The 12,851-nt window shown below is 33.8% G+C and overlaps 1 protein-coding gene across 4 annotated transcripts in view; it reads left to right on the top strand.

Moving 5' to 3' along the window:
• The window catches only part of Dph6 (diphthamine biosynthesis 6), a 168,596-nt gene that overhangs the window by 88,358 nt on the left and 67,387 nt on the right, over positions 1 to 12,851 (top strand). For all 4 annotated transcript variants that reach the window (XM_076850525.2, XM_076850527.2, XM_076850524.2 and 1 more), the window contains exon 4: positions 3,440 to 3,513. In XM_076850525.2, the coding sequence (XP_076706640.2) occupies positions 3,440 to 3,513 (74 nt within the window). The remainder of the gene's footprint in view (positions 1 to 3,439; positions 3,514 to 12,851) is intronic.

Here is a 12,851-nt window from a genome sequence, read left to right as displayed (position 1 = left end):
GCTTAGCAATGTGCCAGGCCATTTAGGGTCCAGTCTTTGTCTCTACCTTTTCTCTGACTGACATCCTTATGTTTTGTTTTTATTTCCTACTCCTTCAATTGGCAGAATACCATTTAGTTATCCTGATGACAAGAATATTATTTAATATGTATTAAACTCTAGATTCTCTGATTTTTTTTTTTTTTTTTTTTTTTTTTTTTTTTTTGGTGAAAGCTGTGCTGATAGAATAACATAGCATAAACTTTTGGGGGTAGAAAGTAACAAGGCAGCCTACATTGTAGTCTTTATATTTCTTGAGGGACATAGAATTGGATTATGGGAAGTTAGTTTGAATGTGCCTCAACTTCTGGGTCCAAGAGTCTTATGTTAACTATTTGCTGAAGTGCACTTATTTCAGCTATGGGCACAAGACGATTTATTTGGTTATAATTTTATACTGTCTCAGTATGATATTTTTAATCTGAGGACATTTCCTTTTTCTTCTCCTGACACATCCATTTCTGTCATTTTGCCTCTGTTATTAAGTTACTGACTTTTTCCCCCAAGTGGTAGCAGGTATGGTTTAGGGAGGACTAACACAGACTAATCCAGAGAGGACTGACTATATGATAGATCTTTATCTCTTAAGGGTCTATTTTACCTTTCTTTGAAGTTTGTAGTTATATTCAGAATGATGAAGATATTCAGTAGAAGTCATGATGATTCCTGGATATTTGAGGACTTACTATGTTCGAAAAGTTTGTTGCAGCCATAGTTGAGTGTCAAGGGTTAGTAGGCTAGTATTGAAATACAACAATGAGCAAGAATGTTAAAGCCCAAGAATGAAGGGCCTTGTCAGTCGAATGAAAGGGTTAAGTCTTTATCCCATGGTAGTACCAATACTAGTAGTAGTAGTCAGTAGTAGTAGAAATAGTAATACAAGTATTTATAGAAGTTGTAGGAATAATAGAGATTATGATAATGAAATTTTAAAAATTATTGAGTCCTCTTTGGGTTCTAGACACTGTTATTTATCCAGATTATTTTAATCTTCATAGTAATCCTAAAAAAAACCAGGAATTGTTACTATCTTGACTTTACAGATGAAGACTCTGAAACAGATTAAGTAACTTATTCAAAACTCACAGTTTATAGAGTCAGATTTCTATTGTGTAGTATTGATTACAATTGTTGAACAAACACAACTAATAATATTTATATAGGTTTAGTGTTAAGAAGTCAGAATTCAGCCAGATATGATTCTGGAGCTGAATTATTAGGTGTTACTAAATTAAAAAAATAAAAGGATGCAAGTAGAAAAGAATTCCAGAAAATGAAGCTATATTAATAAGAAATTAAATAGATGTTTTAGGATTATATTGATTTTTAAATGAGAACCATAGCAGAACAGTAGATAGTAAATGGATAACAAATTTCAATCATTATTATAATAGGGGTTTGATAGTTAGAAGGAAAAACAATAGTGGCTCTAGTCTTTGTTTCCATGCTTTACAGAAAAATACACACATACATACACCTATGTGCATATGTATATAACATTCTGTACCTCATATTTTCTTGGGGGCAGAACTTCAGATAAACAAATAAATGGAATAGGGATATAACTGAAATTTTCCTCTTGTTATAACTTCACTATTCTATGATCTGTGCTATATTTGCAATTAATAAGAAACACTATATCTTGACTTTTTCCAGTGAATACAATGAATGACTTTTATGAAAAGAAAATAACTAGGCAAGTTAGAAAACAGTTATAAGCAAGTGTTCTCACAAAGATGCTGAAATAGAAAAAAAATAGCTCTTTTTCTGAAACTTTATCTGATAGAAATAATCATTTTATTTTGGGCAGTATGGTCCAGTATTCTCTATCATTTTGGAAGGGAAATTTTAAATTGACTATCTCCAAAGACATGAGAAATTCCTGTTGTGCATTTTTGTTTATTTATTATGGGATTTTATAAGATACATGGGGTTATTAAGTTATGTTTCAGGGTTATTTTAGTATGTATAGAAGTGTATATATATATGTATATATATATATATCTTTTATTTCTTTTGAAAATGCTGTTGTTTCTCTTTCTAGGTCACCTTGTTTGGTAAAACAGTATTAATAATGAAGTCATCTCTCAAGTAGTTTCTTATGTATATCTATATGGTAGGATGGATTTCTTTTAGGTCTGTTCAGAGAATTCCTATTTGGCTTGTTATTAGTAATTACAACCCTAGTCACTTTCTTCAGGTCTGTTTTATAGACAAGAGTTCCCTAGTTTAAACCTATTTTGTATTTTATTCTTCCCTAAGTGTGTTATCTTATATTTCTTTACATTAAATCTCACCTTGGACCTGTCCTTCCACATCCCCAGTTGTCCATATCCATCTATGTACTTGATTGATCTTCTTTTCTTTTTACTCCATCCTAGTGTTGTATCATCTGCAAATTTGATCACACTCGAATTTACATTCTTCTTCAGCTCATTAATGCGTACGGTAGACAGAGTGTATCTCTGTCTTTGTCCCTGTGAGAGTGTGCTGGTTTATACTGCTAGATATTCTTGTTTGTAACTGTATTGATAATAAGTCATTGTTTCCATCCCATGAAAGAATTCTTTATATACTGTCTCTATCTCTTGCTTTCTGGATGCTCCTATGTCAATTTTTTTTTCTTTTAAGATAACAGATAAAGATCATTATGTTGTATCATCTGTGCCATTGCTTACCTTAAAAAAAAGAAGAAGAAGAAGAAGTTACTCAACCTGGGAAAATATAGTTTTTAAATAGAAATTTTTCAAAAGTTTTTATCAAATATTAGTACTTTAAATATATGTGTAAAGATATTTTGTAAGTGTTCTCTAAATTTTTACTTTCTACCATGGAAAGAGATCTCTAGTTTATTATTTTTCCTACAGTAGAGAGAAGTGGATTTAAACATATTTATGCATTTTTTTTTCTGAATATGGATTTTACTTTCAGGAAATTTCTCTTCTTCAAACGTGGTTTCCTAGTTAGGGGAGATAATGCTAAGTGAAGTTAGCCAATCCCAAAAAAACAAATGCTGAATGTTTTCTCTGATATAAGGAGGCTGATTCATAGTGGGGTAGGGAGGGGGAACATGGGAGAAATAGAGGAACTCTAGATAGAGCAGAGGGGTGGGAGGGGAAGGGAGGAGGCATGGGGTTAGAAATAATAGTGGAATGTGATGGACATCATTATCCAGAGTACATGTATGAAGACACGAATTGGTGTGAATATACTTTGTATACAATCGGAGATGTGAAAAATTGTGCTCTATATGTATAATATGAATTGTAATGTATTCCACTGTCATATATAAAAGAATTAATAAAATTTTTTAAAAGGTGGTTTCCTAGGTGATACTATTTATTTATAATTTTCAGAGCATGATGTAGAGCCTTTAAATTCTTTTTTTCTTTATTTTCAGGAAAAAGAAGAAGTAGATGGGATATCAGTAGGTGCTATACTTTCTGATTATCAGCATGCTCGAGTACAAAATGTGTAAGAAAACATTACTTTGTCCTATAGTTTTAAAGTATTTGTATTTTAAGAATGTGAATGAGGGACTAGGAGTATAGCTCAGTGGTAGCGCATGTGCTTAATTATGTAGAAGGCCCTGGTTTCAATCCTTAGCACCACACACACACACAAAAATAGAATAATTATATCTAATAATAATCAAAATAATAGAATAATCATATCTAAATCATAAATACATTATATATTCCCTGTGGAATAAGTGTGTACATTTACAAAGTCAGATTTACCTTTTTCTGTTTCTAAATACTTTTTTAAAATTTTTTTAATATTTATTTTTTAGTTGTAGTTGGACACAATATCTTTATTTTATTTATTTTTATGTGGCATTGAGGATTGAACCCAGGACCTTGCAAATGCTAGGCAAGTGCTCTACCACTGAGCCACCACCTCAGCCTCAGTTCCTAAATAATTTATAATTAAAAATTTAGATAGACTTTGAGTGTTTTGTTGTTGTTGCTGCTGTTTGTTTTTTGTGGTGCTGGGAATCAAAACCAGGGTTTTCCTTGGACATGATAACTAAGCACACTACCACTAAGATACATCCCCATTCCTGAGACAGATATTTTAAGTGGTAGACACTATTTTGAATTTTTCCTCCTTGTTTTAGTATACCTATTTCATCTCTTTTTTTTTAAATATATATTTTTTAGTTATAGGTGAACACAGTAACTTTATTTTATTTTTATGTGGTATTAAGGATCAAACCCAGTGCCTCATGCATGGTAGGCGAGCGTTCTGCCTCTGAGCCACAACACCAGCCCTTCATCTCTTTTAATTTGCCATCATTTGTAATAAAAATCAGGAGCAAATAAAAGAAATGCAGTACATTTTAAAGAAAAAAAAATGCTTACTGCAGAATCTCCTTCTTTTTGGCCTATAGAATTTAGTTCTTAGCCGAAAATATTCATGTGATTGAAATACCTATATATGAATTCATGCTAATTTCAACACATTTTTAAATTGTTGCTCTCCTACAGGTTACCCAGTCTCCCTCCAAGGGATGTAGCACTAGTAAAACATTTTAGTTTTATCTACAATTAGAAGCAGTCAATTCCATTGATCTATATAAAATCATAAGGGTAAATTTTACTATTTTTTAATTATTTAATGTTGGTTTTGTAAAAAAAAAATTATAGTCTTTATGGATAATTATATTAGCAAAAAAGAAAATTTGTACTCCAGTATTTGAGAGTCTTGACTTGAAATAAATTACTATACCATTCAAAAGGATAAATGGAAGTAAGATACAGACTATATTATGTAGTAGTTTTTAAGTTTTACAAACATTCATATTATTTCATTAAAAATGTATACTAATAGGCTTAAACATTTAAAGTTTATTTTTATTTGATTTCGAATTTCAGGCTAAAAATGAAGGTTAAAAATGAAAAATGTTAAAGTAAATGTGGGGAGAGATGGGGAAAGCATATGATGATCTCTATTTTAGGAGTATTTCAGGATCTCTGGGCATTGGAGGGTGGAGGTGGAGGAAGATGTCAAATATTCTCCAGAATTTTCAGAATGTTTTTCTTAAAGTTCTGTATGCTTGCATTTGTAATAAAAGGCTGATCTACAGATGAAAATGGATCACGTATTCCTTAAGCCATAAGTTAGAAATATTATTCACTGCAATTTCATGACATTTTTTCTTGAGAATTACTTAGTTTACAAATTAATGTTATTAGTAAGTTCAAACATAACATGAGTTAGTAGTTATAGGGCTGACATCTCCAAAAGTTAGAAAACAAATTAAAATGTGTACCTGATTAGGAAGCTGCATACACACACTCAGACACACACACACACACACACACAAACACACACACATGAATGACCCATGATTGAGGGAAAGACTTTCTCAAAACATAGTTCAAGTATACTTCAACACATGGTTTATGACCATATTTTATATCATGAAGCATTTCTGCAATAATTTTAACCTCAAAAAGTTTAATGTGATATATCTGAGAGACCATTGATCTATACATTCCGTTTTTAATTACTTTATTTACAATTTATAATTTGTGTTATATCAGCTTATTTTCAATTATTCTAATTTGTTATACATGATAGTAGAATGCATTTCAATTCATAGTACACATAATATAGAGCACAATTTTTCATGTCTATGGTTGTACACAAAGTAGAGTCACACCATTCATGTATTCATACATATATTTGGATAATGGTGTCCATTTCATTCTACCATCTTTCCTATACCCATGCCACCTCCTTTCCACTTCCTCCCCTTTGCCCTATCTAAATTTCATCCATTCCTCCTATGCACCCTCATCCCCATTATGGATCAGCATCCTCATAGCATAGAAAACATTCGGCATTTGGTTTGGGGGAATTGGCTTACTTCACTTAGCATAATATTCTCCAACTCCATCCATTTACCTGCAAATGCCATGATTTTATTCTCTTTAAATGCTAAATAATAATTCATTTACCACATTTTCTGTATCCATTCTCTACTAAAAGGTATCTAGGTTGGTTCCACAATTTACCTGTCCTGTATTGTGCTGCTATAAACACTGATGTGGCTACATCACTGTAGTATGCTGCTTTTAAGTGCTTTGGGTCTAAACCAAGGAGTGGGATAGATGGGTCAAATGGTGGTTCCATTCCAAGTTTTCCAAAGAGTCTCCGTATTGCTTTCCATATTGGCTGCATCAATTTGCAGTTCCACCAGCAATGTATGAGTGTTCTTTTTTCCCCACATCCTTACCAACACTTATTGTTTCTTGTATTCTTAATAGCTGCCGTTCTGACTAGAGAGAGATAAAATCTTAGAGTAGTTTTGATTTGCATTTCTCTAATTGCTAGTGATGTTGAATATTTTTTCATGTATTTGTTGATTGATTGTATATTATTCTCTGTGAAGTGTCTGTTCAGTTCCTTAGCCAATTTATTGACAGGGTTATTTGTTTTTTCAGTGTTAAGATTTTTGAGTTCTTTATATATCCCAAAGATTAGTGCTCTGTCTGATGTACATGTGGTAAAAATTTGCTCCCATTCTATAGGCGCTCTGTTCACCTCACAGATTGTATCTTTTGCTAAGAAGCTTTTCTGTTTTAATCCATCCCATTTATTGATTCTGGATTTTATTTCTTGCAGTATAGGAGTCTTATTAAGAAAGTTGGGGCCTAATCTGACATGATGAAGATTTGTGCCTACTTTTTCTTCTATTAGGTGCAGGGTTTCTGGTTTAATTCCTAGGTCCTTGATCCACTTTGAGTTGAGTTTTGTGCATAGTGAGAGATAGGGGTTTAATTTCATGTTGTTGCATATGGATATCCAGTTTTCCCAGCACCATTTGGGGAAGAGGCAATCTTTTTTTCAATGTATGTTTTTGGTACCTTTGTCTAATATGAGATAACTGTAATTATGTGGGTTAGTCTCTGTGTCCTCTTTTCTGTACCATTAGTCTACAAGTCTATTTTGGTACCAATACCATGCTGTTGTTGTTGCTATTTCTCTGTAGTATAGTTTAAGGTGATGCTGCGTGATTCACACTTCTTGCTAAGGATTGCTTTAGCTATTCTGGGTCTCTTATTTTTCCAGATGAATTTCATGACTGCTTTTTCTATTTATATGAGGAATGTTATTGGTATTTTAATTGGATTTGCATTAAATTTGTATAGTGCTTTTGGTAGTACGGTCATTTTGACAATATTAATTCTTCCTATCCAAGAACAAGTGATATCTTTCTATCTTCTAAGATATTCTTTAATTTCTTTCTTTAGTGTTCTGTAATTTTCATTATGGAGGTCTATTTTGTTAAATTGATTCCAAAGTATTTTTTTTTCTTTGAAACTATTTTAAATTGGGTAGTTTTCCTAGTTTCTCTTTCAGAGGATTTGATGCATAGAAATGCATAGACATATGCATAGCTGATGCATAGAAATGCCTTTGATTTATGAGTATTGATTTTATATCTTAATACTTTGCTAAATTCATTTATTAGTTCTATTAGTTTTCTTGTGGAATTTTTTGGGTCTTCTAGATATACAATCATATCATCAGCAAATAGTGATAATTGGAGTCCTTCTTTTCTTATCTGTAGGCTTTTCTTTCATTTGTCCAATTACTCTGGCTAAAGTTTTAAGAACTATGTTAAATATAAGTGGTGAAAGAGGGCATCCCTGTCTTGTCCAGTTTTTAGAGGGAATGCTTTCAATGTTTCTCCATTTTTAAGGATATTGGCTTGGGGCTTAGCATAGATAGCTTTTACCATGTTGAGATATGTTCCCATTATCCCTAGTTTTTCTAGTGTTTTGAACATGAAGAGGTATTGTATTTTGTCTAGTGCTTTTTCTGCATCTATTGATATGATCATATGGTTCTTATTTAAAGTCTGTAATGTGATGAACTACATTTATTGATTTCTGTATGTTGAACCAACTTTGCATCCCTGGGATGAATCACACTTGATTGTGGTGCATCATTTCTTGATGTGTTTTTATATTTGATTTGCCAGAATTTTATTGAGAAGTTTTGCATCTATGTTCATTAGAGATACTGGTCTGAAGTTTTCTTTCTTTGATGTGCCTTTGTCTGTTTTTGGAATCACAATGATATTGGCTGCATAGAATGAGTTTGGAAGTGTTTCCTCTTTTTCTTTCATGAAATAATTTGAGGAGTATTGGTATTAATCCTTCTTTGAAGGTCTTGTAGAATTCAGCTGTGTATCCATCTGATCCTGGGCTTTTCTTGGTTGGTAGGCTTCTGATGGCGTCTTCTATTTCATGGTTTAAAATTGATCTGTTTAACTTGTGTATATCATCTTGATTGAGTTTGGGCAAATCATATGATTGTAGAAATTTGTCAATGTGTTTGATATTTTCTATTTTATTTGAGTATAAATTTTTAAAATAATTTCTAGTTGTCTTCTATATTTCTGTAGTGTCCATTGTGATATTTCATTTTTCATTACAGATGTTAGTAATTTGAGTTTTCTCTCTCCTTCTCTTCATTAAGGTGACTAAGGCTTTATCAATTTTAATTACTTTTTCAAAGAACCAACTTTTGTTTGTCAATTTTTCAAATTGCTTCTTTTCTTTAAATTTCATTGATTTCAGTTCTGATTTTAATTATTTCCTGTCTTCTAGTGCTTTTGGTGTTGATTTGTTCTTCTTTTTCTAGGGCTTTGAGATATAATATTAGGTCATTTACTTGTTGACTTTTTATTCTTATGAAGAATGAACTTCATGAAATGATCTGTCCTCTTAGTACTGCCTTTATGGTATTCCAGAGATTTCAATATGTTGTATCATTTTTCTCATTTACCTCTAAAAATTTTTGAATCTCCTCTTTGATGTGTTTTGCAAGCCATTGTTTATTGAAAAGCATATTATTTAGTCTGAAGGTTTTGGAGTAGCTTCTATTTTTTATTTTCTATTGAGTTCTAATTTCATTCCATTATGATCTGATACAATGCAGGGTAGTATCTCTACATATTTGTATTTGCAAGGAGTTGCTTTGTGGCATAATATATGGTCTGTTTTAGAGAAGGATCCATGTGCTGCTGAGAAGAAAGTATATTGACTGGATGATGGGTGAAATATTCTATATATGACAGTTAAGTCTAAGTTATTGATTGTACTATTGAGCTGTATAGTTTGTTTGTTTAGCTTTTGTTTGGAAGATCTATCCAGTGGTGAAAGAGATGTCTTAAAGTCACCCAGTATTATTGTGCTGTGGTCTGTTTGACTCTTGAAATTGAGAAGAATTTGATGAATGTAGATGCTCCACTGTTTGGGGCATATATATTTATAATCCTTATGTCTTGTTGATGTATGGTTCCCTTATGTATCAAATGGCCTTCTGTATCCCTTTTGATTAACTTTGGCTTGAAGTCTACTTTATTTGATATGAGGATGGAAACCCCTACTTGTTTCCGTAGATAATGTGAGTGGTATGTTTTTTTACCAACCTTTCACTTTCAGTCTTTGGATGTCTTTTCTTATGAGATGAATTTCTTGAAGGCAGCATATTGTTAGGTCTTTTATTTTAGTCCATTCTGCCTGTTTGTGTCTTTTGATTAGCGTCTTTTGACCACTAACATTCAGAGTTATTATTGAGGCATGATTTGTATTCCCAGTCATTTTTGTTTATTTTTTGGTTTTTAACTTGACTTGGTTTCTCCTTTGATTGGTTTTCTTTTAGTGTACTATCTCCCTCTGCTGATGTTCATTGTTTTTTTTTTTTTTTTATTTCCTCCTCATGGAATATTTTGCTGAGGATGTTCCATAGTGCAGGCTCTCTATGTGAATTCTTTTAACTTTTGTTTATATGGAAGTTTATACTTTGTCATGAAATCTAAAGCTTAAGTTTGCTGGATATAAGATTCTTGGTTGGTATCCATTTTCTTTCAGAGCTTGGTATATGTTGTTCTAGAATATTCTATCTTTGAGAGTCTTGTTTGAGAAATCTGCAGAGATACTGATTGGTTTCCACCTATATGTAATCTGATTCCTTTCTCTTTTGGCTTTTAAAATACTCTCCTTATTCTGTATGCTAGGCATGTTCATTATAATATGCTTTTGTGTGGATCTGTTGTAATTCTGTACATTTGATGTCCTGTAAGCCTCTTGTATTTGATTTTCCAATTTATTCTTCTTGTTTGAAAAATTTTCTGATATTATTTCACTGAATAGATTGCACATTCTTTTGGTTTGGAACTCTATGCCTTCTTCTGTCCCAATAATTCTTAAATTTGATCTTTTTATGTTATCCTATAGTTCTTGAATACTCTGCTCATGGTGTCTTACCATCTTCACTGCGTGGTCAACATTCTTTTCAAGATTATATATTTTGATTTCATTGTTGGAGATTCTGCCTTCCAAGTGATCTGATCTGTTAGTGGTGCTTTCTGTTGAGTTTTTTTTTTTTTTTTTTTCATTTCAAGGCTATCTTTTTTTTTTCAGAACCTCTTTCTCCTTATTGAATTAATCTTTTGCTTCCTATATTTGCTTACGTAGCTCTTTATTGAAATGATCTTTTGCTGCCCGTATTTGTTCTCTTATATCATCCTTTAGTTCACAGAACATTTTAATTATGTATATCCTGAACTCCTTCACTAAAATTTCTTCTATTGTGTTGGCCATGGATTCTAATAATGTAGTCTCTTGGTTTGGGAGTGGGGAGAGTCACTTTCTTCCCTTGTTTTTTCATGTTGTTCATGTGTCTTCCCTTCTAGCACTACAGATCTGAGGTGTTACGGTTTTTTACCCTGTAGACTTATACTGTCCCTGCAGTGTTCCACTGCCTCTCCTTTGAGAGGGAGAACAATATTAACAGATCCCAATACAAACAATATACAGCCTTAAACCAAATAGCTGCTATTAAGATGTTTATGGTTTTGTCACAATATACATAAATGGAGAATTCAATTATTATCTACAATATAAATAGTAGGTTTGCAAAAGGGTCTACCTTTTCTGATGGTGGACAAAGAACCAGGGGTGAGGTGTAAGATGGGATGTTGAGGGGGTTGGAGGTGAGAATATAGTTATTAGATCTTAGGAATCATGAAAAGAGGAATCTAAAGGAGTTGGTTAATTGCAGGAGAAAAGAGTATGTGATTTGGGAGAGACATGTAAGTGGGAAGACAATAGAGAGAGTACAGAAAACAAATAAACATAATACATAAGAAAAATTAAAAGTCTAAAAATAGAAGATAAAAGAATATACAACATAATTGTAAGATACTATTCAGACATCCTGGTCCTCAGTAGCCTAATTCATGAAAAGTACTTAGTTTCACAATGTTGATGGGGATGTGAGGGCAGGAGAAGAGAGAGAAAAAAGAGAAAAAAAAATCTCAAAGGAAGATATAAGGATTGTTTTTGTTGGAGATCAGTATCTTTCCTGCTTCCATTCTCTTCCAGTAGGAGGGGTTGTCTGTTGTTTGCTGGTATTTCCACCCTCAGGATGGTGAAGGATTATTAGGATGGGAGAGTTGGTCTTGGGGGTGGGGCTCTTGAAGATGGGGTATAGCACTTGCCAGTTCCTGATGTGAGACTGAACCCCAAGCATCTCCTTTGAGCCCCACTCGTGGGATGTTGACCCTGGTTTTATCTACTTATATTGCCTGTAGACCTCACAATTCCTGTTCTCTAATTTAGCTTCTAAACTGTGTTTCACTCATCACCTCCCTTTCTACTTCCTAATCAGGAACCTTTTTCTCTGGAGTTTTTGTGGGCTGCGCTCTGGGGTACATATCTTTTGCTGAGAGCTGTTTTGTATTAGGTAGTTCCCTGCCAGGCTTTGCGATCTATGGACTGGCTATATAGCCCCAAGCACTATGCTGACTTACTGGTTGCCGGGGAGAGGGTGGAGTTGGGGACTGTAGGTACCTTGATTTTCCTTTAAACCACAGCCAGTGTCCCAAAGTAGGAGTCGCCCCAACTAAATACAGTGACAAAGGTGTCCCAAGATGGAGGTGGCTGCTTTCAGTGATGAGGTGTCAGGTTAGGTGTGGCGGGGCAGTGGCATTGGGTGGCATATTCAGAGATGCAGCTCTGTGGCATGCAGTGTTGTGGCTGGCTATCTCCAGACCCTGTAGGGTGTCTCCAGATGCAAGCTATTGCATGTAGGGGATGGTGGGAGTAGTTGCAATATCCCAAAATGGAAGCAACCGGGAGAGCCCCACATTGGTAGATGGGGGTCCACATGGGAGTGGCGGCTGGAGATTCTGCATGTGGGCAGCAGCTTGGTGTCCTACATAGGAGCAGCAGCCAGGATTCCCATATGTGTGGTTGGCCAGGAGTCCTGCATAGGTGGTGATGCCAGTGGACCTGCTTGGGCACCTAGAAATTCTGTGTGGACAAGTGGCCGGGAGTCCTGTGCTAAAACTGAGGCTGGGGGACCTGTATGGAGAAAGAGACTGGGATTCCTGCATGGGAGCAGCTGTTGGGGGTCCTCTAATTACTAGCAGAGAAACAGTATTCCCACTAGTTGAATCCCAGGTCACAGAGTGACATAGAATGTAGCCTCCCTCTAGGCGTCCACATTGGAATAGTGCATCAGTTTACTTATTTATTTATTTTTAAGTGTTTAATAGATTTCACAAGCTCAAATGCAACAGTGATTTACACAGGAAGTTTATTTGAGTCATGATATTTTCAACTGTTAAAAAATTTAAATAGGTTAAGATTGATTTAAGTCTAAAATAAATTTTTTTAAAGAGAGAGAGATTTTTTAATATTAATTTTTTTTAGTTTTTGGCGAACACAACATCTTTGTTTGTATGTCGTGTTGAGGATCGAACCTGGGTTGCATGCATGGCAGGC

This window comes from Callospermophilus lateralis, chromosome 3 (genome assembly GCF_048772815.1).
Source record: "Callospermophilus lateralis isolate mCalLat2 chromosome 3, mCalLat2.hap1, whole genome shotgun sequence".
In the NCBI taxonomy this organism is placed as follows: domain Eukaryota; kingdom Metazoa; phylum Chordata; class Mammalia; order Rodentia; family Sciuridae; genus Callospermophilus; species Callospermophilus lateralis.
The sequence above is the reverse complement of the archived record's forward strand: the minus strand, read 5'-3'. Positions and strand labels throughout refer to the sequence as shown.